This window comes from Oncorhynchus kisutch, linkage group LG9 (assembly GCF_002021735.2).
Source record: "Oncorhynchus kisutch isolate 150728-3 linkage group LG9, Okis_V2, whole genome shotgun sequence".
NCBI lineage: Eukaryota > Metazoa > Chordata > Actinopteri > Salmoniformes > Salmonidae > Oncorhynchus > Oncorhynchus kisutch.
In genome coordinates this window covers 11578876-11604058 of record NC_034182.2, presented here as the reverse complement: position 1 = coordinate 11604058, position 25183 = coordinate 11578876, and the positions used below count along the sequence as shown (strand labels likewise).

The 25183-nt window shown below is 42.0% G+C and overlaps 1 protein-coding gene and 1 pseudogene across 3 annotated transcripts; both read left to right on the top strand.

Moving 5' to 3' along the window:
• Window positions 1-22: 22 nt before the first annotated feature.
• Window positions 23-25183, top strand: LOC109896316 (tRNA-dihydrouridine(20a/20b) synthase [NAD(P)+]-like; annotated as a pseudogene).
• bcap29 (B cell receptor associated protein 29) lies at window positions 2035-19215 on the top strand. Of its 3 annotated transcripts, none has more exons than XM_020491077.2 (8): window positions 2035-2293; window positions 3343-3449; window positions 14731-14831; window positions 14979-15126; window positions 15436-15571; window positions 15835-15937; window positions 16210-16301; window positions 18000-19215. In XM_020491077.2, exons 2-8 carry the CDS (start codon window positions 3358-3360, stop codon window positions 18033-18035), a joined length of 708 nt encoding a protein of 235 aa, XP_020346666.1. In that variant the 5' UTR covers window positions 2035-2293; window positions 3343-3357; the 3' UTR covers window positions 18036-19215. The 3 variants fall into 3 exon arrangements, with proteins under 3 accessions (XP_020346666.1, XP_031687746.1, XP_020346665.1); XM_031831886.1 differs by lacking the exon at window positions 2035-2293 and adding an exon at window positions 2474-2492; XM_020491076.2 differs by lacking the exon at window positions 2035-2293 and adding an exon at window positions 2614-2746.

Sequence of the window (25183 nt, the reverse complement as noted above, 5' to 3'; positions counted from 1 at the left end):
ATTAGGTTCAAAGTAAAAAAATGAAAAGTTGTTCGGTGGACACGCCCACTAACGATACTGCGTGTTATTGTTTGCATTCGGGTGTTTGTGAACTTTATCTTGCTATCTTAATTACATAAAATATGAACGTTATCGAGTCACATCAACGTTAGAATAGGCCATAAACTGTATGCACCAAACTATTTCGACCGTGGAAAGAAAAGCATTGCCATGGCTAACAAGCTAGCCAACTGGTTAGCTAACTTCAGTGATTAAAAACATATGGTCTATGAAAAGGACGACCACCAACATGATGGACATGTTTGAGTAAGAGAAGTTCTGAAAAGCTGTGCTCCTATGGTCCGGTATTCAAAATAAGATGATCTGATCTTTGGACATTTTCAATTACTTGTTCAGCGGTTGGGATTTGTGCGGATAGCTGAAGTAGGTTGAGCAATCTCATCGTTTATTTTCCTGCTTTTCCAGGTTGGCATTCTGGTCACTGGTGAGGAAATTTGACTGTGACATTTGCTTCACTCTAATGATAGTTGCTCCTGACCTTATGTGTTCTGTCAAAGCCAGAGACAGTGAATTTACAAACAATGAAGGTAATATGAGATCACTTTTTTTCTAAAAGGAAATATTAGATGCCTCTCAAAATATAGGGACTTGGTGTCTGCAGTCATTGGATGTGTGAAGACTGTCAATTTGGTGTCAATTAAATCCAACTTTATTGCTCAATGTATCTCTCAGCTGACCATCCTCTGATCGTGCAGTTTGCTGCCAGTGGTGCCCAGACCCTGGCCGATGCAGCCTGTGTGGTCTCACCCTTCTCTGATGGAGTGGACCTCAACTATGGCTGTCCCCAGCGGTGGGCCATGTCGGAAGGCTACGGTGCATGCCTTCTCAACAAACCTGAGCCTGTCAAAGACATGGTTTGACATGTCAGGAACCAAGTAGACAATCCTAACTACACAGCCTCCATCAAAATATGGCAAGAGTGATCATATCACCAAATATAATTGTTTCACTTTTGCTTCCAAGACAAAAGAGCCTGTAACAGCTGTATTTTGCAAGCAACCTAAGTGTCATCAGAAGTTCCTTTTCCAGTCGTTGTTTCCGCTCTCTTTTCCCAGAATTCACAAGGACCTGTGATGTACGGTGGACCTGTGTCAGAAGACAGAGGCGGCAGGGGTGTCCTGGATAACGGTCCATGGTCGGACCGCCACCAGCGGTCCACTTTGACGCTATCAAGGACAGCCTGTCAGTCCCTGTCATCGCCAACAGAGACATAAAGACCATCCGAGATGTGGAGACCACACATCAGCTCACTTGAGTTGATAGTCAGTTCAATTAGTGCAAATTTCAATTGATCCCTATTCCCAATGTTGTGCACTACTTTTGACCAGACTCCAAAGGCAGTCACACAGGGCTCTGGTCAAAAGTAGTGCACTGTGTATGGGAATAGGGTGTCATATGAGAGTAATTTCCTTGGGAAAGATGCTCTTGAAATGGATTCATATTAAATCCATTTATATAGGCCAAAGTGATCCACAATGACAGGCTGTGCAGTTCTATGAAAATAAACCACAACATGGGGGGGGGGGGTTCTGGGAGGCACTATCATGGTTTATTTTTATAGAACTGCATAGCCCGTGTTTACTCCTTATCATAAACACTATCTTCTTTTCATCTGCATTTATTCTGTAACCTCTCATTCCCTCCAGGGAAATCATTCTCTGTTTATTGTGTCATCTTAACAGATATTAATGGTAAATACTTAGAAGGGTAGCTAGAGGTTCCATGCAAATAAATAATTAGAGAAAATATAGAATATCTCTATACAGGATCTGTATAGTTATATGGCTCACTCAAGGCACTTCCCCTCCCACCCCACATGTCCTGTCTTGTAGGTGTGATGGCAGGCTGACCCTCTCCAGCATGTAGATGAGGTGCTGGTGGAAGCAGGTGAAGGGGGTCCCCTGGTTTGTGGCGAAGTCCACCCAGTCCCACACACACTCAAGAGGGGTCTCATTGTAGCCAGTGAACATGGGGGCTGTTGTCCAACCCGGCCATGTTCACTGGCTACAATGAGACCCCTCTTGAGTGTGTGTGGGACTGGGTGGACTTCGCCACAAACCAGGGGACCCCCTTCACCTGCTTCCACCAGCACCTCATCTACATGCTGGAGAGGGTCAGCTCCCAGCCCGAGAGGAAGGTGATCAACTCCCTGCAAAGCAGCGCCGCAGTCATAGACTACCTCCACAACACATATGGCTCCCCAGACAGAAGGCCTATCATAAACACAGGCTAGGTATATTTTAATGTGTATGTTATTAATTTTATTTTCTATGGAATAAAATATTTTATTTACTATATTACCATTTTTTATTTTTTATTCTGATAGTCCAGGTGTGCAGTGTGCATGCACATAATGTGTCCCTCTACCTGCAAAAAAAAAAGAAGGTCACATCAGATTCACTTCAACATGTCCAGTCAGACACGACTAGAAGGTACAAACAAAACCAAACACATTACACCTAATTTCATCATATTTGAACTGGCCATGATGTGTACAGTATGGGATTTACAACATATGGCAGAACCTTATTGGTTCTCCTCAGTAGAGAATAAGCCAGTAAGCGAACAGATAAAACCTTCTGTATAACGTCATTCAAATGGGACCCAAAAAAAGAAGCGTAAAACAACTGTCTCCAAATTTAAGTTTGCCTTTCATCCTCCAGTTTCTTTGTTCGGGTGCCGTAAAGTAAGTTACATACTTTGCATAATTATTAAGAGGCTGAACTTGGCTCCTCGTATGCGTAGTTACTATGTATTTCACAAAAGTGCTAACGTTAGCTAGTAACGTTACCAGTTAACGTTAGCTAAATAGCTATCGTGTCCTGCCTTAAAATATTGCCAGCTACCTGGCTGATGTCACCGCATGAGGCAAAGTCTTTAGCAATACCGTTAAACTTAGCTAGCTACTATTTCTATTAGGCGTAGCTACTATTTCTATGATATAAGGACATGTTACACACTGAATGAAACAGCATACACTTAGTACTGCTGGGTGTTATTAACCAAGCATGTGAACATAGTAACGTTACGTATCTCGCTAGGATAAGAGGCTTATCACTGAAACAGGAACTACATTGTTGTTCTTAATACATTTGCATTGGTGGTTTCACAGTTGGCTGAAATATGTCCAGAGGAAACTAGCTAGCTACGTAGCAAGTTGAATCTTTCTCTTGTTGACATCAACAATTACACCAGTCCTTTTCCATTCTGGCAAAACGACCTAACGTTACTGCCAGACTGTGAAAATAACCTTCTTTGCTTAAAATGTTTCATATTTTACAGACTGTATTGTTAGAGATGACGTTGCAATGGACTGCAGTTGCCCTCTTCCTCTATGTGGAAATAGGTGTACTCCTCATCCTCTGTCTACCCTTCGTCTCAGCCACCAGGTAGGAATGAGCCCTAACCAATCCTGATACTGCAACAACCCAGTAAGAGAAATTATGTTGACATTTTGTCTAAAATACGTATTTTCCAGACATTGAAGTCGGGCTGATTTTCAGTTCTGAATGAAAGTTGAAAATACGTAATTTGCACATGTTAAAAATACATGTTTTTTGGTCACGTTCGGATTACCAGGACGCATACTCGGAGCATGCGCCGACCAGCTGGCAAGTGTCAAACTGACATTTTCAACCATACCCACATGTTTCAAGCAGACTACCATAGTCCCTGTGCCCATGAACGCCAAGGTAACCTGCCTAAATGACTTCTGCCACAGTAGCACTCACATCTGTAGCCAATGTTAGGTTCTAGTTATTAGAGTAAGAGCCAGACGGACATTGTGAAAGCTTAAACCAAGTTTATTCTTGCCAAAGGATCGAACAGCTGAATTGACAAAAACATGTTTACAATAGTGGTGGTATTTGTACCACAGTTTGGGTGGAGTCTCCTCCTTCTCGCAAAACATACTTTCCTGCCTAGCAATAAAGATACAAAGTAATATGGGCAATAAATGGTTCCTCTTCCCTTAACATGACCTGACCCCCTTCACCACTAATCCATGGCTCGCTCCTCTTATTAATGTTGCCACATGTGATCGTTTTCCCTGCACTCAGCACAGTCCAAGCTTAATTGCACACACCATACACCTTCCTCCTACAGATAACCATTAACTTCTGGTGTAGACCCTCTAAACCTAAGCACTCAATATTTCAATAGGATACCTGATAATTAACCCTATCCCAAGTTAAGGAGTTAGAAGCCAGAATCCATCACCATGAAAATCTTTAAAAAGCTGGTCAAGGCTCACATCAACACCATCATCCCAGAAACCTTGGACCCACTCTAATTTGCATGCTGCCCCAACAGATCCACAGGTGATGCAATCTCTATTGAACTCCACACTGCCCTTTCCCACCTGGAACACCTAGGTGAGAATGCTGTTCAAATTCAATTGTATTAGTCACATGCACCGAATACAACAGGTGTAAACCTTACAGTGAAATGCTTATTTACGTGCCCCTGACCAACAGTTCAGTTTAAAAAAAATTATGGATAAGAATAAGAGAAGTTTTTAAAAATTCTATTAAAAAAAAGTAATTAAAGAGCAGCAGTAAAAAATAACAATATATACAGGGGGGTGCCGGTACAGAGTCAATGTGCAGGGACACCTTTTAGTTGAGGTAGTTTGTACATGTGGGTAGAGTTAATTAAAGTGACTATGCATAGATGACAACAGAGAGTGGCAGTGGTGTGGAGGGGGGGTCAATGCAAGTAGTCTGGCTAGCCATTTGACTAGATGTTCAGGAGTCTTATGGCTTGGGGGTAGAAGCTGTTTAGAAGCCTCTTGGACTTAGACTTAGCGCTCCGGTACTGCTTGCCGTGTGGTAGCAGAGAGGACAGTCTATGACTAGGGTGGCTGGAGTCTTTGATCATTTTTAGGGCCTTCCTCTGACACCGCCTGGTATAAAGGTCCTGGATGGCAGGGAGCTTGGCCCCAGTGATGTACTGGGCCGATCGCACTAACCCCTGTAGTGTCTTGCGGTTGGATCCCGAGCAGTTGCCATACCAGGCAGTGATATAACCAGTCAGGATGCTCTCGATAGCGCAGCTGTAGAACCTTTTGAGGATCTGTGGACCCATGCCAAATCTTTTCAGTCTCCTGAGGGGGAATCGGTTTTGTCTTGCCTGCTTCACGACTCTCATGGTGTGCTTGGACCATGTTAGTTTGTTGGCGATGTGGACACTAAGGAACTTCAACCTGCTTCACTGCAGCCCCGGCGATGAGAATGGGGGCGTGCTCACTCATCTTGATCACGTTGAGGGAGAGGTTGTTGTCCTGGCACCATACGGCCAGGTCTCTGACCACCTCCCTATAGGTTACCTTAGTGTTCTTGGGCACAGGCACTATGGTGGTCTGCTTAAAATATATTGGTATTACAGACTCGGACAGGAAGATGTTGTAAATGTCAGTGAAGACACTTGCTAGTTGGTCAGCACATTCTCGCCGGTACACGTCCTGGTAATCCGTCTGGCCCTGCGGCCTTGTGAATGTATTTTATTTGTTTACCCCTTTTTTCTGCCCAATTTCGTGCTATCCAATTGGTAGTAGTTAGTCTTGTCTCATCGCTGCAACTCCCATACGGACTTGGGAGAGGCGACGGTTAAACACAACCCAACCTACCTGCCAGTACACCGTACACCTTCTTGACACAACACACATCCAACCCGGTAGCGGCAACATTATGTACAAAATGAGTAAAAAAGTTACAAACAACGCAGATAAACAAAAAAACACAATCGGTTGGGGGCACGTAAAACGTCTGCCTTCTGCTCCGGCGCCATTTTGAGTACAGCTTAGCATTCAACACCATAGTGCCCCTCAAGCTCATCACTAAGCTAAGGACCCTGGGACTGAACACCTCCCTCTGCAACTGCATCCTGGACTTCTTGACGGGCTGCCCCTCAACACAGGGTCCCCTCAGGAGTGTGTGCTTATTCCCCTCCTGTACTCCCTGTTAACCTACAACTGCGTGGCCATGACTCCGACACCGAGTTTGCAGACGGCACGACGGTGGTAGGCCTGATCAACAACGACAATGAGACCACCTATAGGGAGGAGGTCAGAGACCTGGCAGTGTGATGCCAGGGCAACAACCTCTTCCTCAAGGTGAGCAACACAAAGGAGATGATCGTGGACTACAGGATAATGAGGGCCAAGCACGAGAACTTCAAGTTCCTTGGTGTCTACAATACTTAAGAACCTATCATGGTCCGAACACACCAACACAGTCGTGAAGAAGGTACAACAACACCTCTCCCCCCTCAGGAGGCTGAAAAGATTTGGCATGGGTCTCTCAGATCCTCAAAAAGTTCTACAGCTGCACCATTGCGAGCATCCTGACTTGTTGCATCACCGCTTGGTATGGCAACAGCTCTGCATCCGACCGCAAGGTGCTACAAAAGCACACAGCTCTACACTGGGGCCAAGCTTTCTGCCATCCAGGACCTATATACCAGGTGGTGTCGGAGGAAGGCCCTAAAAATTGTTAGACTCCAGCCACCCAAGTCAGACTGTTCTCTATGCTACCGCACGGCAAGTCCGGGACTAAAAGGCTCCTTAAAAAGCTTCTACCCCGAAGCCACAAGACTGCTGAACAGTTAATCAAATGCCAACCGGACTATTTGCACTGACCCCCTTATTTTATTCTTATTTGTGCTTTTTGCTATGACTCTTGCACAGGCTCAATGTACACTCACTGGACTCTAACCACACACTCACACATGCTATACTGACACTCCAACAGGGACACACAGACAAAATACACACATGCATATTACAACACACACACATTCACATTCCTTCACACTCTTCACATACTCTGCTGCTACTCTCTGTTTATTATCTATGCATAGTCACTTTACCCCTACCTACATGTACATATTACTTCGACTAATCCGTACCCCTGCACATTGACTCAGTACCGGTACCCCTTGTATATAGCCTCGTTATTGTGTTTTTGTTCTTTTTTTCATTTAGTTTATTTAGCAAATACCTTACATTTTAAAATTCTGCATTGTTGGTTAAGGGCTCGTATGTAAGCATTTCACGGTAAGGTCTACCTACACCTGTTCATCCCAAATGTGTTTGATGGGCTTGAGGACAGGGCTCTGTGCAGGCCAGTCAAGTTCTTCCACACCAATCGCGACAAACAATTTATGTTTGTATCTCGTTTTGTGCATTGGGGCATTGTCATGCTGAAACAGGAAAGGGCCTTCCCCAAACTGTTGCCACAAAGTTGGAAGCACAGATTGTCATTGTATGCTGTAGCGTTAAGATTTAACTTGACTGGAAGTAAGGGGCCTAGCCAGAACCATGAAAAACAGCCCCAGACCATTATTCCTCCTCCACCAATCTTTACAGTTGGCAATATGCACTGGGCCAGGTAGCGTTCTTCTGGCATCCGCCAAACTCCGATTCGTCTGTCGGACTGCCAAATGGTCCAGAGTCCAATGGCGGTGAGCTTTACACCACTGCAGCCGACACATGGCATTGTGCATGGTGATCTTGGGCTTGTGAGTGGCTGCTCGGTAATGGAAACCCATTTCATTGAAGCTCATGATGAACAGTTCTTGTGCTGACGTTGCTTCCAGAGGCAGTTTGTAACTCGGTAGTGAGTGTTGCAATCGAGGACAGACAATTTCTGTACACTACGCGCTTCAGCAGTCCCGTTCTGTGAGCTTGCGTGGCCTACTACTTCGCGGCTGAGTCGTTGTTTCTCCTAGACATTTCCTCTTCACAATAACAGCACTTACATTTTCCGGGGCAGCTCTAGCATGGAGGAAATTTGACAAAGGTGGCATCCTTTGACGGTGCCACCTTGAAAGTCACTGAGCTGTTCTTTAAAGCTATTCGACTGCCAATGTTTGTCTACGGCGATTGCATGGCTGTGTGCTCGATTTTATACACCTTTCACCAATGGGTGTGGCTGAAATAGCTGAATCCACTCATTTGAACTGGTGTCCACATAATTTAGAATGTACACTATATATACAAAAAGTAAGTAGCATTATATTACAATGTTTATTATCGCTCCCATCTGTCACATGCACTGTTAGCTTCTTCATAAGCTTTAAAACTGGTAGTGGTGATTTTCTATTTAGTCCAACTCACAGAATAAACTAACAGACCACTTCAACTACAATAACATTCTCAGTAACTGAAATATTTGTTTCTTGCTGTGAATGTGATATGTTGTTTATCTACCTTAGTTGAATGCACTGACTGTAAGTTGCTCTGGATAAGAGCGTCTGCTGAATGACCTAAATGTAGTACCCAAAAAGTGTTAAACAAATCATAATGTATTTCATATTTGAGGTTCTTCAAAGTAGCCACACTTTGCCTTTGACAGCTTTGCACACTCTTGGCATTCTCGCAATCAGCTTCATGAGGTAGTCACCTGCAATGCATTTCAATTAACAGATGTGCCGTGTTAAAAGTACATTTGTGGAATTTCTTTCCTTTAATGCGTTTGAGGCAATGAGTTGTGTTTTGAAAAGGTATGGGTGGTATACAGAAGATTTGATGAAAGACCAAGTCCATATTATGGCAAGAACCGCTCAAATAAGCAAATAGAAACGACAGTCCATCATTACTTTAAGACATGAAGGTCAGTCAATGCGGAAAATTTCAAGAACTTTGAACGTTTCTTCAAGTGCAGTCGCAAAAATCAAATCGAATGTTATTTGTCACATACACATGGATAGCAGATGTTAATTCAAGTGTAGCGAAATGCTTGTGCTTCTAGTTCCGACAGTTCAGTAATATCTAACAATTCCCCAACAACTACACAATGCACACAAATCTAAAGGGGTGAATGAGAATATGTACATGTAAGTATATGGATGGCCGAGCGGCATAGGCAAGGTGCCATAGAGGGTATAAAATACTGTATATACATGTGATATGAGTAAGATATGTAAACATAATTAAAGTGGCATTATTTAGAGTGCATTGTATGAAGTGACTAGTGATCCATTTATTAAAGTGGCCAGTGATTGGGTCTCAATGTAGGCAGCAGCCTCTCAGAGTTAGTGATTGCTGTTTAGCAGTCTGAGGACCTTGATATAAGCTGTTTTTCAGTCTCTCAGTCCCAGCTTTGATGCAGACACATCTCAACATCGACTGTTCAGAGGAGACTGTGTGAATCAGGCCTTCATGGTCGAAATGCTGCAAATAAACCACTACTAAAGGACACCAATAAGTGGAAGAGACTTGCTTGAGCCAAGAAACACGAGCAATGGACATTAGGTGAAACCAAAATGTTTGAGTCAGTCAAATCACATGAATCCATATTAGATATGGCAAAATGTATAGAATTGCAAGAAAAGTGTCTTTAAACCTGCAGAATTGTTCTCTGCACCCCATGACAAAATGTGTAGAACTGCAGGAAATACGTTTTTAAACCTGCAAAATGTTCTCTGACACCAAGATGGGTGTGACCAGGGGGGGCCTGAGGGGAAAACTGTGGGAAAGCCTGCTCTACTGTGCTGTTCAAACTTGTGAAACAATAGATGTCTATGTTTGGTTCAGATTTGAACATGACCGGACCAAATCTGAAACAATTAAAGACCTATGTTGGGGCCAAATCCAGGCCGATCAGGACAGACTAGAGGCCGACCGATTAATCGGCATATACAAAATCAATTAGGGCCGATTTTCAAGTTTTCCTAACAATCGGTAATCTGCATTTTTGGATGCCGATTATGGCCGATGACATTGCACTCCACTGCGTGGCTGGCTGACCACCTGTTACGCGAGTGCAGCAAGGAGCCAAGGTAAGTTGCTAGCTAGCATTAAACGTATCTTATAAAAAAAACAATCTTAACATAATCACTAGTTAACTACACATGGTTGATGATATTACTAGTTTAACTAGCTTGTCCTGCGTTGCATATAATGAATGCGGTGCCTGTTAATTTATCATCGAATCACAGCCTACTCCGCCACACGGGTGATTTAACAAGCGCATTTGGGGGGAAAAAGCACTGTCGTTGCACCAATGTGTACCTAACCATAAACGTCAATGCCTTTCTTAAAATCAATACACAAGTATATTTTTTAAAACCTGCATATTTAGTTAAAAGAAATTCATGTTAGCAGGCAATATTAACAAGACTTGGGGACTTAGGGCCACCGATTACAATATGGAACGGTTCCGTATTTCACTGAAAGAAAACGTTTTGTTTTCTAAATGATAGTTTTTTTTCCAGATTTAACTATATTAATGACCTAAGGCTCGTATTTCTGTGTGTTTTATTATTTTATAATTAAGTCCATGATATTTGATAGAGCAGTCTGACTGAGCGGTGGTAGGCAGCAGCAGGCTCGTAAACATTCATTCAAACAGCACTTTCCTCCGTTTGCCAGCAGCTCTTCACAATGCTTGAAGCACAGCGCTGTTTATGACTTGAGATTAGGCTGGCAATACTAAAGTGACTATAAGAACATCCAATAGTCAAAGGTAAATTATATACAAACGGTATAGAGAGAAATAGTTCTATAATAACTACAGCCTAAAACTTCTTAACTGGGAATATTGAAGACTCATGATAAAAGGAACCACCAGCTTTCATATGTGCTCATGTTCTGTAAGGAACTTAAACGTTAGCTTTTTTTACATGGCACATATTCACTTTTACTTCTCCAACACTTTTGCATTATTTAAACCAAATTGAACATGTTTCATTATTTATTTGAGACTAAATTGATTTTATGTATGTATTATATTAAGTTAAGTGTTCATTCAGTATTGTTGTAATTGTCATTATTGCAAATGGATATATAAAAATTGTCCGGCGTAATCGGTATCGGATTTTTTGGAAACCAATAATCTGTATCGGCGTTGAAAAATCATAAATCGGTCGACCCCCTAGACCAGGCCAAATCTGAACTAAACAAAGATGTCTATGATTGGTTCATATTTTGACAGAAAATCGACTTCCTGTACGTTGAAATCAAGGCCAGTCCAGACTGCACCAAATAAAGACTGCCGATCCAGACAGGACCAAAAAAAGTCGTCCAAAAGACGTTGTGGTCCATGCTTAGTAGGATTCCATAACATGGAGAGTATAGCCATGGACAGAGTAGTAAAAGGGGCTTGGCTCCCTACAAGCTACAACAGGAATCATGTTACAATTGAGACAACGTCATGACTAGCTGTATTAGGGCTGACCTCAATTAGTTGATTGTTTGGTCAACCAAGTTTTAGTTTTTTTTGCAGTTGCAAACAGACTAGACACCCTAATGTACTTGTTCTCTTGCTCAGTTGTGCACTGGGGCCTCTCACTCTTTCTATTCTGGTTAGGGCCAGTTTGCGCTGTTCTTTGAAGGGAGTAGTATACAGCGTTGTACGAGATCTTCAGTTTCATGGCAATTTCCCGCATGGAAAATACCTTTATTTCTCAGAACAAGAATAGACTGACGAGTTTCAGGAGGAAGGTCTTTGTTTCTGGCCATTTTTGAGCAAGTAATCAAACACACAAATGCTGATGCTCCAAATACTCAACTAGTCTAAAGAAGGCCAGTTTTATTGCTTCTTTAATTAGAACACAGTTTTTAGCGGTGCTAACATAATTGCAAAAGGGTTTTCTAATGATCAATTATACTTTTAAAATGATAAATGATGGATTAGCTAACACAACGTGCCATTAGAACACAGTGATGGTTGCTGATAATGGGCCTCTATAGAAATTCAATGAAAAACCTGCCACAATAGTCATTTACAACATGAACAATGTCTACACTGTATTTCTTATCAATTTGATGATATTTTAATGGATAAAAAGTGACCCCAGGACATTTCGAAGTGACCCCAAACTTTTGCACGGTAGTGTAGAACATTTACCATTAATTCCTATCATTTCTAATCTATAATGTTTGTTTGGTTATGGTAATTTCTGTTAATTCATTCAATCGTATTATTCTAGTTTTACTGTTCTCACTGTCGAAGTGGACATGTTTGCAGAGCGCACAACCTATGCTACTATTGTGATAACTCATAATAAACTAATTTGTTTTTGTCAATTTAAGACGTTGTCTTTTGTTTGGAGTGCTATTGTCAATGTTGAGAAAGGACGGTCGAGTCATGAAGGCAGTCAAATTCCACTTGACCATTTAGTCTAGGTAATTAGGCTACTCCAAGCTATGATGCTGCTGATGGTCATTCGTAGTCTAACAAACTTGCTAACTGTTTCAAAACAGGTGCATAAATGTTTCACTCTAAATGAAAACAAATTGCACACATTATTTTGTATATGTAAAGACAAGATTAAATCAAAAATACTACAATTTTAGCTGCTTATCACTTGTGAATTATAAATCATCACTTGTGAATGATGCCCAACAGGTTAAGGCAAGAAAAAATACATTTTTTATTTATTTTTTATCATAGTTGCAAACCTCATGTAGCCTTGGCCATAGCACTATATGTTTTGATAAGGTTTGTATCACAACTAAAGGGGCCAAATTATTTTAAATCAAGCACATGAATCTGCTTCACAAGGGGTGTAGAGCCTAACTGCCATACATAAGCAGCGCTTGAGTTTCAAGTTTGGGGAAGATAATTTCCACCATAATTTCTTTTTTTTAACTACCCAAACCCGTACAACGCTAGACAAATTGTGCGCCGCCCTATGGGACTCCCGGTCACGGCCGGTTGTTATAAAGCCCGGGATTGAACCTGGGTCTGTAGTGATGCTCCTAACACTGCAATGCAGTGCCTTAGACCGCTGCACCACTCGGGAGCCAATGCCAGAGAGTTCCTAGCAAATCTTGTCTGCTAAATGAACTACTGTAGCCCACAGACAAGTGGCATAGCCAGATCAGGACCTAACATAAGGACAAGTATGCTATTATTTTCTTCTGGAAGACTGCATTTTCTTCATATCATCTTTCTTTATATCTGTCTAAAATAAATAATGGATTTATTGGAGGCTATATTACATGGATTTATTATAATTTTTTAAAATGTAGATGTTCCAAAATTCTGCACCAGTGGCTTGTAGGCTGTGTGTAGAAGCCAGGAGATGCTAAATGTGTTTGTTAATTAACGGCCAATTACAGTGAGACCGACAGTTATTTGCTTGGCAATCACCGGTTATTTGCTTGACAATTCCATGACCGCCACAGCCTTAGTAAGGAGGACGTGCACCTGATTACACATAGAAGTAGGCCTAAAGGTTACCTGGCCTGCTGTAACGGCGTTCTTCATTTGTCGAAAGAGAGTCGGACCGAAATGCAGCGTGGTGGTTACTCATGACTTTAATGGAAAAGTGACACATGAAATAACTATACAAAAATACAAAACAACAAACGGAACGTGAAACCTATCTGGTGAAACTACACAGAGACAGGAACAATCACCCACGAAATACAAAGTGAAACTCAGGCTACCTAAATACGGTTCCCAATCCGAGACAACGAGAATCACCTGACTCAGATTGAGAACCGCCTCAGGCAGCCAAGCCTATACTAGACACACCCCTAATCAACCACAATCCCAATGCCTACAAAACCCCAATACGAAACACAACAAAGTAAACCCATGTCACACCCTGGCCTGACCAAATATATAACGAAAACACAAAATACTATGACCAAGGCGTGACACCTGCTCGCAAATGTATGCCCATTTGGGGATCTGATAGTATTTGTGAATGGCTTAACACACCACCACTAATGAACTGTGGAGCTTCTCAAAGTAATGTTTTCTTCACCTCAAACACAGTCTGTTTTACATCCATTGAGATTGAGAATGATAATGGTTCCACAACGTATTTGAAAAATCTATCCAGCTCTCTCCCTTTTGATAACCACGCAGCGCGAAGGGAAAAGGTCATGCTTTGATCGAGTGGAAACATCATAAAATAGGCCTACCTGGTGAGCTCTTATCCCTAGCGCAAATAGTCTACAGATGTCTGTCACGAGCTCACTGGCGTGGCGAACTCTAAGAATATTTTAGTTTGCTAGTGTGAGAACTTCTGGTTGAACCCAAGTTGATAGTTGATACAATGTTTCAAGTTCGTTGCAGACAGGCCATGCGTAGCCAATGTGATTTATAGGATATTTATTTTTGTCAGGATATTTTCTACCTACAGGCGGCCATGTTTTATTTGTTGGCTTTATGTAGGCAAATTTTACAAAGTTGGCAATAAAGTTACTTTTTAGGTTTCTATCATTTTCGTTTAGATTTTGATAGAATTTTGACTCACCACATGTCAATGATTGAGATACGAAGACATTATTATAAATTTAAATAAAACCGTTCAACTAAAATGTGCGGATGAAAACCATAACCGGCACATGGATCAGTAAAATTGTAAGAAATTGGCATTCTACTCGTGTAGCATATTACCGGCAACTTCAGGGAAGTAGAAAGCCAGCAGGAGCAGGAGGAGGATGGTCGGGTCACGTTAATAAGTTATCTTGATCTCTGGCTCCCTCTTTAGTCATTTGTGTCTTATTTAATTAAATAGTTTGCTTGAAGCGTCAGACAAGCATCTAGATTATTTTATTAAAACACATAGGGTGTGTCTATGAATGGAAAATACAGGTTTGAACATTTCTACCAATTGATTGGTAGAAAGAACAGAGGACTTTTTATTAGACATTGATTTGCTTTTGCAGTGTTCTGAGTCTCAGCATTATGTTTTTGTGCTCTTTTGCAGATGGCAGAGTATCTTCCAGCTGAGAATATGGAACAAAATGGCCAGGTTTTGGAATAAATTCTTCCTCGCCATGATCATAATCCTTATAGTCCTCTTCCTCGGTAAGCTGATGCCAGAAAGTGTCATGGTTTAATTTACTCACAGATCATTGTCATTATTGTGAGTGACTATCTCATACAATGCTTTTGCAATCTCCATGTCTTACCATGTTTAATCATGTCGTACCACACTCTCCTGTCCTCCCATAGATGCTGTGCGTGAGGTGAGGAAGTATTCAGGGGCGGGAAACAGCAAGGATGCTAATCTGAATCCCAACATGTTTGACAACCTCCACATGAAGCTGTTCAGAGCCCAGAGGAACCTCTACATCTCTGGCTTTTCCCTCTTTCTCTGGCTGTAAGTCCTGGATCTGTCTGTCACTCACCCATTGACATACTGAATCTTCACCCTGTCGTCTTCACATTGGGATGGATACTGGTGAAAACCAGCCAGTGCATGGATTTTCATAATCTTAGAGATTTCTTTATTCATTACAATGACCATAACACCGTGGTCGTATTCAGGAGGGCACATCGTAGCAAAATGTTTAAGCAACGGAAATCCCCCCCAAAAATTCAGATGGACAAGTTCAGGTGGCAGCTCTGTTGAATTTTTTATTTTTTTTATCAGTATTGAACACAATCTGTGTGTGTTGTTTCCCTACAGAGTTCTGAGGCGGGTGATCACTCTGATCAACCAGCTGGCGATGGCGTCTAGCACCACGGCCTCTCTGCAGACCAAGGCAGAGAGTGATAACCAAACTGCCAAGAAATACATGGAGGACAACGAGCTACTGAAACAGGTGAAGTCATACCCAGTATCACTGCCCTTTCTGCACCTGAGCCCATATTTAAAAGGGTCTCAAAAAGAAGAGGAGCGCTGATCTAGGATAAGGCTCCCCCTTGTCCACGGAAACATATTCATTTAGATGTAAGGCGAAATGGATGTTATATCAGAACTCCTACTCAGAGATATGGGTCTTCATCCACACTAAAAGTAACTAAAATAATTTTGGTATTACATAAGGTTGAGAGGTGTGATTAATGGTTAATGTGTTTTTTTCAGACTCTGATGGATGGGAAAGGGAACAAGGCCACAGCAGAGGGAAACGAGCTGCTGAAAAAAGAGATGGAGAAACTGAGAGGAGAACTGAAGGGCTCAGGGGAAGGTGAGGAAGATACACAGACACTACTTTTGTGACAGACTGAATAATATAATCAAAAATCCAATAATACTGAAATCAATTGAAAATGTACAACTACAATACAATAACCAACCAAATGAAATCAGACCATAATGACAGTAAAACAAACATGGGCTTCAATTACTGTTCAGGAATGTGTACTTTGACCCATAGCATGTCACCTTTTAGAGAGATTGGATGATATGCATGGGAATTGGATGATAATGGGAATACTTTGGGGTTAATGTTTTACCTAGCCTTGATAAAGTCCCAATCCGAGATGGAAGCTATGAAGAAACAATCCGATGGACTGACCAAAGAATACGACCGACTGCTGAAAGAACACCAGGTAACCCCAGACCAGCTCACATACAGTATCTACAATTAGCCTACAGTGCCTTCAGAAAGTATTCACACCCCTATACTTTTTCCAAATGTTGTTGTGTTACATTTCGCCAATGGCCTACACACAATACCCCATAATGTCAAAGTGTAAACATGTTTTTTGAAATTTGTACAAATTAATAAAAATAAAAAGCTGAAATGTCTTGAGTCAATAAGTATTCAACCCCTAATAAGTTCAGGGATGAACATTTGCTTAACAAATCGCATAATAAGTTGCATGGACTCACACATACAAATAATTGTAAGGTCCCTTAGTTGAGCAGTGAATTTCTAACACAGATTCAACCACAAAAAACAGGACGGTTTTCCAATGCCTTGCAAAGAAGGGCACCTATTGGTAGATAGGTAAAATTACAATTAAAAAAAGCAGACATTGAATATCCCTTTGAGCATGGTGAAGTTATTAAATACACTTTGGATTGTTTATCAATACACAGTCACTACAAAGGTTCAGGCGTCCTTCCTAGCTCCGTTGCCAGAGAGTGAGGAAACTGCTGTGGGACCGCCATGAGGCCAATAGTGACTTTAAAACAGTTTGAGTTTAATGGCTGTGACAGGATAACTGAGGATGGATCATGAAAATTCTAGTTACTCCACAATATAAACCTAATTGACATAGTGAAAAGATGGAAGCATGAACATAATTTTTTATATCCCAAAACATGCATCCTGTTTGCAATAAGGCACTAAAGTAATACTGCAAAAAATGTGGCAAAGCAAATATATTTTTGTACTGGATGCAAAGTGTTATGTTTGGGGAAAATCCAATGCAACACATGACTGAGTACCACTCTCCATATTTTTGGGCTTTGTGGTGGCTGCATCATGTTATGGGTATGCTAGTAATTTTTAAAGACTGGAGTTTTTCATCATAAAAAATAAATGGGATGGAGCTAATAAGCACTGGCAAAATATTACAGGAAAACCTAGTTCAGTCTCCTTTCCACCAGATACTGGGAGAATTCACCTTTCAGCAGGACAATAACCTAAAACAAAAGGCCACATCTTCACTGGAATTGTTTACCAAGACGATAGTGAATGTTCCTAAGTGGCCGAGTTACAGTTTTGACTTAAATCTACTTGAAAATCTATGGCAAGACCTGAAAATTGTCTAGCAATGATCAACAAAATTTGACAGAGCTTTAAGAGTTCTGAAAAGCATAATGGGCAAATACTTCTCAATCCAGGTGTGGAAAGCTCTTAGATTCACCCATAGACTCACAGCTGTAATCTCTACCAAAGGCTCTTACAAAGTATTGACTCAGGGGTGTGAGTACTCATGAAAATGAGATTTCTGTATTTAATTTTCAACAAATTGTGCAAAAAAAAAATCTAAACACGTTTTCACTTTGTCGGAATCATGTATAGATAAGTGAGACTTTTTTAAATTTTTTATCCATTTTGAATTCAGGCTGTGACACAACATGTAGAATAAATCAAGAGGGATGAATAATTTCTGAAGGCACTGTACATGTTTGATTTGATATTACTGCTCACCCTGCCTTGTTCAAAGCTGTCAGCACTTAGATAATGTATATTACTACCCTGCTCAAATGTAAACGGAATATTTCAGCTCTGACTTTAGTACTACTACTGTACATTTACCACTTCACATATATACTGTATATATTGTTTTTTCCAGAATCTTCAAGAGTGTGGAGACAAAAAGGATGATTGATCGGGGTTATGACTACAGCTGTCAGAACGTTTACAGATTGTACCAAGAAACCAGAAAAAAAACACTGTCACGCACGCTATCATTTTCCTTTGACATACTGAAGCACTCTGCATGATGTCACCCAAATACTCCTCCAAAGCACCACTGAGCTGGCAAACATTAGATAAAAAGCACCTGAGCACGTTTGTAATAGAATAGCTAGTACACCAGCATAGAAATAGTATTTGCTGACTTTTGGAGAATTTCAGTTGTGAATGAATGCCTTCCTGCACGGCTGTACAAGCTTCAGATTACAGTGGTCTTCTACTGTGAATGTATTTTTGATGTAATGGGCTTGCTATGCTGTTTTTTCCCTGTATATGGCAAGAGGACCATCGTTGCATTCATATCCATTTTGTTTCACCCTTAGCAGTTAGGCGTATTACAGATTGAGTTGTATGTGTTTTGTAAAACAAAATTAGCATTGAATTAGTGGTAGAGAAGCTATATTGAGTTATTTTTGTTATTGAATATTTGATATCAATGGTGATGTTCTGTTTTTCATTCCTCTTAGATGTGAAGGGTTTGTGAATATTACACAGGGTCATGATTTTCTGTTTTGTAATAAGGATACTGAAACGGAAAAGTCTGAGCAAATTCATCATTCCTCTTCTCACTCAGACTCTCTGTATTGACTGTCCCAACCCAGGTGTTGGGTTGGGTAGACCGGGTCAGCACTTGGAGTGGGTAATTGACCAACAAACTTCCTCCAGCCCCCATCCCCTAAGTACTTATCTCCTATAGAGCCCCAGTACTGTACTGACTGAATAAGTGCCTTTCAGACCACTGTAGAGATTTTCTCATTGCGAGTACAAAAATCTGCTTTGAGTAAGAAAGTGTTGCAATATTCCAGTATTGCTCACTATTAGTTGTTTTTGTTGCGAAATACATTTTTTTTGTTTGGAAAAATAGTCTCCACATACCAACATGTTATCCCATATTAAACATGTTTTACTGTTGTGTTACATTTACAAGTTATTCTGTTTTAATCGAAGAAATGCAACTATTTTTTTAAGCGAGTGAGAAATGCCATCCATTTCATTAGCTTCACAAAACAAAGTGATTCATATGTTTTTTCCTTGGTATCGCTGGCAAAATCAACAAACTCAGCCAGCAAAAAAATAAACGTCCTCTTTGTCAACTGTGTATATTTTCAGCAAACGTAACATGTGTAAGTATTTGTATGAACAAAAAGATTCAACAACTGAGACAAACTGAACAAGTGCCACAGACATGTGACTAACGGAAATGGAATAATGTGTCCCTGAACAAAGGAGGGGTCAAAATCAAAAGTTAGTCCGTATCGGGTGTGGCCACCAGCTGCATTAAGTACTGCAGTGCATCTCCTCATGGACTGCACCAGATTTGCCAGTTCTTGCTGTGAGATGTTACCCTACTCTTCCACCAAGACGTCTGCAAGTTCCCGGACATTTCTTGGGGGGAATGGGCCTAGCCCACCCTCTGATCCAACAGGTCCCAGACGTGCTCAATGGGATTGAGATCCGGGCTCTTCACTGGCCATGGCAGAACACTGACATTCCTGTCTTGCAGGAAATCACGGACAGAATGAGCAGTATGGCTGGTGGCATTGTCATGCTGGAGGGTCATGTCAGGATGAGCCTGCAGGAAGGGAACCACATGAGGGAGGAGGATGTCTTTCCTGTAACGCACAGGGTTGAGATTGCCTGCAATGACAACAAGCTCAGTCTGATGATGCTGTGACACATCGCCCCAGACCATGACAGACCCTCCAAATCAATCCCGCTCCAGAGTACAGTCCTCGGTGTAACACTCATTCCTTCGACGATAAACGCAAAACCGACAATCTCCCCTGGTGAGACAACCACAACTCGCCAGTGAAGAGCACTTTTTAACCAGTCCTGTCTGGTCCAGCGACGGTGGGTTTGTGGCCATAGGTGACGTTGTTGCCGGTGAGGTTCTGCCTTACAACAGGCCTACAAGCCCTCAGTCCATCCTCTCAGCCTATTGCGGACAGTCTGAGTACTGATGGAGGGATTGTGCGTTCCTAGTGTAACTCGGGCAGTTGTTGCCATCCTGTACCTGTCCTTCGGATGTACCGATCCTTTGCAGGTGTTACACGTGGTCTGCCGCTGCGAGGACGATCAGCTGCCCGTCCTGTCTTCCCTGTAGCACTGTCTTAGGCGTCTGACAGTACGGCCATTGCAATTTATTGTCCTGGCCACATCTGCAGACCTCATGCCTCCTTGCAGCATGCCTAAAGCACGTTCACGCAGATAAGCAGGGACCCTGGGCATCTTTCTTTTGGTGTCAGTAGAAAGGCCTCTTTAGTGTCCTGAGTTTTCATAACTGTGAACTTAATTGCCTTCCATCTGTAAGCTGTTAGTGTCTTAATGACCGATCCACAGGTGCATATCCATGAATTGTTTCTGGTTCATTGAACACGCATGAGAAACAGTGTTTAAACCCTTTACAATGAAGATCGGTGAAGTTATTTAGATTTTTACGAATTATCTTTGAAAGACTGTCCTGAAAAAGAGATGTTTCTTTTTTTGCTGAGTTAATAAATTTGGCCCACCAACCCCAGTGATTGAAATTTGATTTATTACCAGTATGCAATACTGCCACCTATTGGATTTGATCAGAACTGAAATAAGAAAGCTCCTGCTACACACCAAAGGCAGAGAACAGCTATGATAAGCTGGCACAGTGGCATCTCCTGTCGTACAACAGTCACACAGACATGAACAGTAGCCCCGTTTATACCTGCTGCCAAACATGTCCTTTGCCCTGATCTTATTCTGATTGTGCCCTTAGTTTTAGACAGTTTAAACGATTAAAAGGCGCATTATGATCAGATTTTACACAGCGAATTCTCCAGTGTTAAATCAACACAATGTTAACTGTAACAATGGACAAATCAAATTGTATTTGTCACATGCACCGACTACAACAGGTGTAGACCTTACCGTGAAATGCTTACTTACAAATCCTTAACCAACAATGCAGTTCAAGAAATAGTTACGAAAATCTTGACTAAATAAATTAAAGTCAAAAATAAAATCAAAGTTAACACAATAATGAGGCTATATACTGGGGGTACCAGTACTGAGTCAATGTACAGGGGTGCAGGTTAGTCAAGGTCATTTGTACATGTAGGTAGGGATAAAGTGACAATGCATAGATAATAACAGCAAGTAGCAGCAGTGTAAAAACAAAGGAGGGGGGTTGGCCATTTGTAGTCCATGTGGCCATTTGATTAATTGTTCAGCACTCTTATGGCTTGGAGTAGAAGCTGTTAAGGAGTCTTTTGGACCTAGACTTGGTGCTCTGATACCGCTTACAGTGCGGTCGCAGAGAGAACAGTCTATGACTTGGGTGACTGGAGTCTTTGACAATTTTTCGGGAATTCCTGACACCGTCTAGTATATAGGTCCTGGATGGCAGGAAGCTTGGCCCCAGTAATGTACTGAGCCGTACACACTACTAGAGGTCGACCGATCATGATACAGATTATTGGAGGACCAAAAAAAGCTGATACCGATTAATCAGCCGATTTCTCTTCTTTTTTCCCTTTTTTGTTTGTAATAATGACAATTACAACAATACTGAATGAACACTTATTTTAACTTAATATAATGCATCAATAAAATCAATTTAGCCTCAAATAAATAATGAAACATTCAATTTGGTTTAAATAATGCAAAAACAAAGTGTTGGAGAAGAAAGTAAAAGTGCAATGTGTGCCATGTAAGAAAGCTAAAGTCTAAGTTCCTTGCTCAGAACATGAGAAAGCTGGTGGTTCCTTTTAACATGAGTCTTCAATATTCCCAGGTAAGAAGTTTTAGGCTGTAGTTATTATAGGAATTATAGGACTATTTCTCTCTATACCATTTGTATTTCATTAACCTTTGACTATTGGATGTTCTTATAGGCACTTTAGTATTGCCAGTGTAAGTATAGCTTCCGTCCCTCTCCTCGCTCCTACCTGGGCTCGAACCAGGAACACAATGACAACAGCCACCACCGAAGCAGCGTTACCCATGCAGAGCAAGGGGAACAACTACTCCAAGTCTCAGTGCGAGTGATGTTTGAAACGCTATTAGCGCGCACACCGCTAACTAGCTAGCCATTTCACATCGGTTACACGAGCCTAATCTCAGGAGTTGATAGGCTTGAAGTCATAAACAGCTGCTGGCAAAGGCACGAAAGTGCTGTTTGAATGAATGCTTACGAGTCTGCTGGTGCCTACCATCGCTCAGTTAGACTGCTCTATCAAATCATAGACTTAGTTATAACATGATAACACACAGAAATACGAGCCTTAGGTCATTAACAATATGGTCAGATCTGGAAACTATCATCTCGAAAACAAGACGTTTATTCTTTCAGTGAAATACGGAACCGTTCTGTATTTTATCTAACAGGTGGCATCCATAAGTCTAAATATTCCTGTTACATTGCACAACCTTCAATGTTATGTCATAATTACGTAAAATTCTGTCAAATTAGGCAGCCCAAACTGTTGCATATACACTGACTCTGCGTGATATGAACGCAAGAGAAGTGACACAATTTCACCTGGTTAATATTGCCTGCTAACCTGGATTTCTTTTAGCGATTAATCGGTCGACCTCCGCCTTACGGTTGGATGCCGAGCGATTTCCATACCAGGCGGTGATGCAACCGGTCAGAATGCTCTCACTGGTGCAGCTGTTGAACTTTTTGAGGATCTGGGGGACCCATGCCAAATCTTTTCAGTCTGCTCTTCACAATTGTCTTGGTGTGTTTGGGCCATGATAGTTTGTTGGTGATGTGGAAACCAAGGAACTTGAATCTCTCGACCCGCTCTGCTGCAGCCCCATCGATGTTAATGGGGGCCTGTTTGGCCCTCCTTTTCCTGTAGTCCACGATCAGCTCCTTTGTCTTGCTAACATTGAGGGAGAGGTTGTTGTCCTGGCACCACACTGCTAGGTCTCTGACCTCCCTATAGGCTATCTCATCGTTGTCGCTGATCAGGCCTACCACTGTCAAACTTAATGAGAGTGTTGGAGTCGTGCTTGGCCACACAGTCGTGGATGAACGGAAAATAGGGGGGGGGTGGCGGCCTGTTAGGAAGTCCAGGCTCCAGTTGCAGAGGGAGGTGTTTAGACCCAGGGTCCTCAGCTTAGTGATGAGCTTTGTGGGCACTATGGTGTTGAACGCTGAGCTGTAGTCAATGAACAGCATTCTCACATAGGTGTTCCTGTTGTCCAGGTGGGAAAGGGCAGTGTGGAGTGCAATAGAGATTGCATCATCTGTGGATCTGTTGGGGCGGTATGCGAATTGGAATGGGTCTAGGGTTTCTGGGATGATGGTGTTGATATGAGCCATGACCAGCCTTTCAAAGCACTTCATGGCTACCGACGTGAGTGCTACGGTGTGGTAGTCATTTAGGAAGGTTACCTTCGCTTTCTTGGGCACAGGGACTATGGTGATCTGATTGGTTGAAAATGTCAGTGAAGACACTTGCCAGTTGATCAGCGCATGCTCTAAGTACACGTCCTGGTAATCCGTCTGGCCCCGCGGCCTTGTGAATGTTGACCTGTTTAGTCTTGCTTACATCGGCTACGGAGAGCGTGACCACACAGTCGTCCGGAACAGCTGGTGCTCTAATGCATGCTTCATTGTTGTTTGCCTCGAAGCGAACATGATATGCATTTAGCTTGTCTGGTAGGCTCTTGTCACTGGGCAGCTCGCGGCTCGGTTTCCCTTTGTAGTCTAATGGTTTGCAAGCCCTGCCGCATCCGACGAACTATACAGGACCACACTTTTCAGTGTTAAATTAACACACTGCTTAGTGTAAAGCCTTATTTGCATATTTCCCAGAGTGCCTTGCCTTTTGAGTGAATTGTAGCGTTACTACCCATGACTGTATTTGTTAGTGACAGAGATGTGGTTGTTGTATTCGTCCATTTTCAGTCCTGTAGTCTTCACCAAGTGAGATCCTAAGTGTATTAAAGTTAGGACAGTACAACACAATTCTTAAGGCTTTATTTTGGGGGCCTAGTTTTAACCCTAATACAATGGCTGGGACTCATGGTTTAAAGGCAAAATCAGGCCCACAGGTCACATTATGCTGGCTTGCAAAATGATGTGTAATTCCAATTGGAATCTAGCCAGGTGATAACAGTCCATGGTCGGACTGCAGAGGAGTGCCACCAGCCGGTCATTGCCAACTGAGACATAAAGAGCATCCGAGATGTGGAAACCACTCACCAGCTCACTGGAGTTCATTTTCAGTTACATTTGAGCAAATCACAATTGATTCCTTTTCCCAATATTGTGTGCGGCTTGTGACCACAGACTCCAAAGGCAGTCACACAGGAATCTGGTCAAAAATAGTGCACTCTGTATGGGAATAGGGTGTCATATGAGACAGATACTTAGTAACTAGAGATGTGTAGTTATTTCCTTGGGAAAGATACTCTTGAAATGGCTTCATATTTAATTCCTTTACATGGGCCAAAGTGATCAACAATGACCAGCTGTGCAGTTCTATGAAAATAAACTACAACATGGGGGGTTTCCTGGGAGCCACTGTCATTATTCATTTTCACAGAACTTCATAGCCGTCTTTATTATAAACACTTCAGCATTTCATCTGCATTTAGTCTGTAACCTCTCATTCCCTCCAGGGAACTCATTCTATTTGTGTAATCTTAACAGATATGTATTGTAAATACTTAAAAGGGTAGCTAGAGGTTCCATGTGCATGAATAATTTGAGAAAATATAGAATATACAGGATCTTTATTGTTAAATGGCTCACTTAAGGCACTTCCTCTCCAACCTCACATGCCCTGTCCTGTAGGTGTGATGGCAGGCCGGGGGCTGTTGTCCAACCCAGACATATTCACTGGCTACAATGAGACCCCTCTTGAGTGTGTGTGGGACTGGGTGGACCTCGCCACAAACCAGGGGACCCCCTTCACCTGCTTCCACCAGCACCTCATCTACATGCTGGAGAGGGTCAGCTCCCAGCCCGAGAGGAAGGTGATCAACTCCCTGCAAAGCAGCGCCGCAGTCATAGACTACCTCCACAACACATATGGATCCCCAGACAGTAGGCCTATCATAAACACAGGCTAG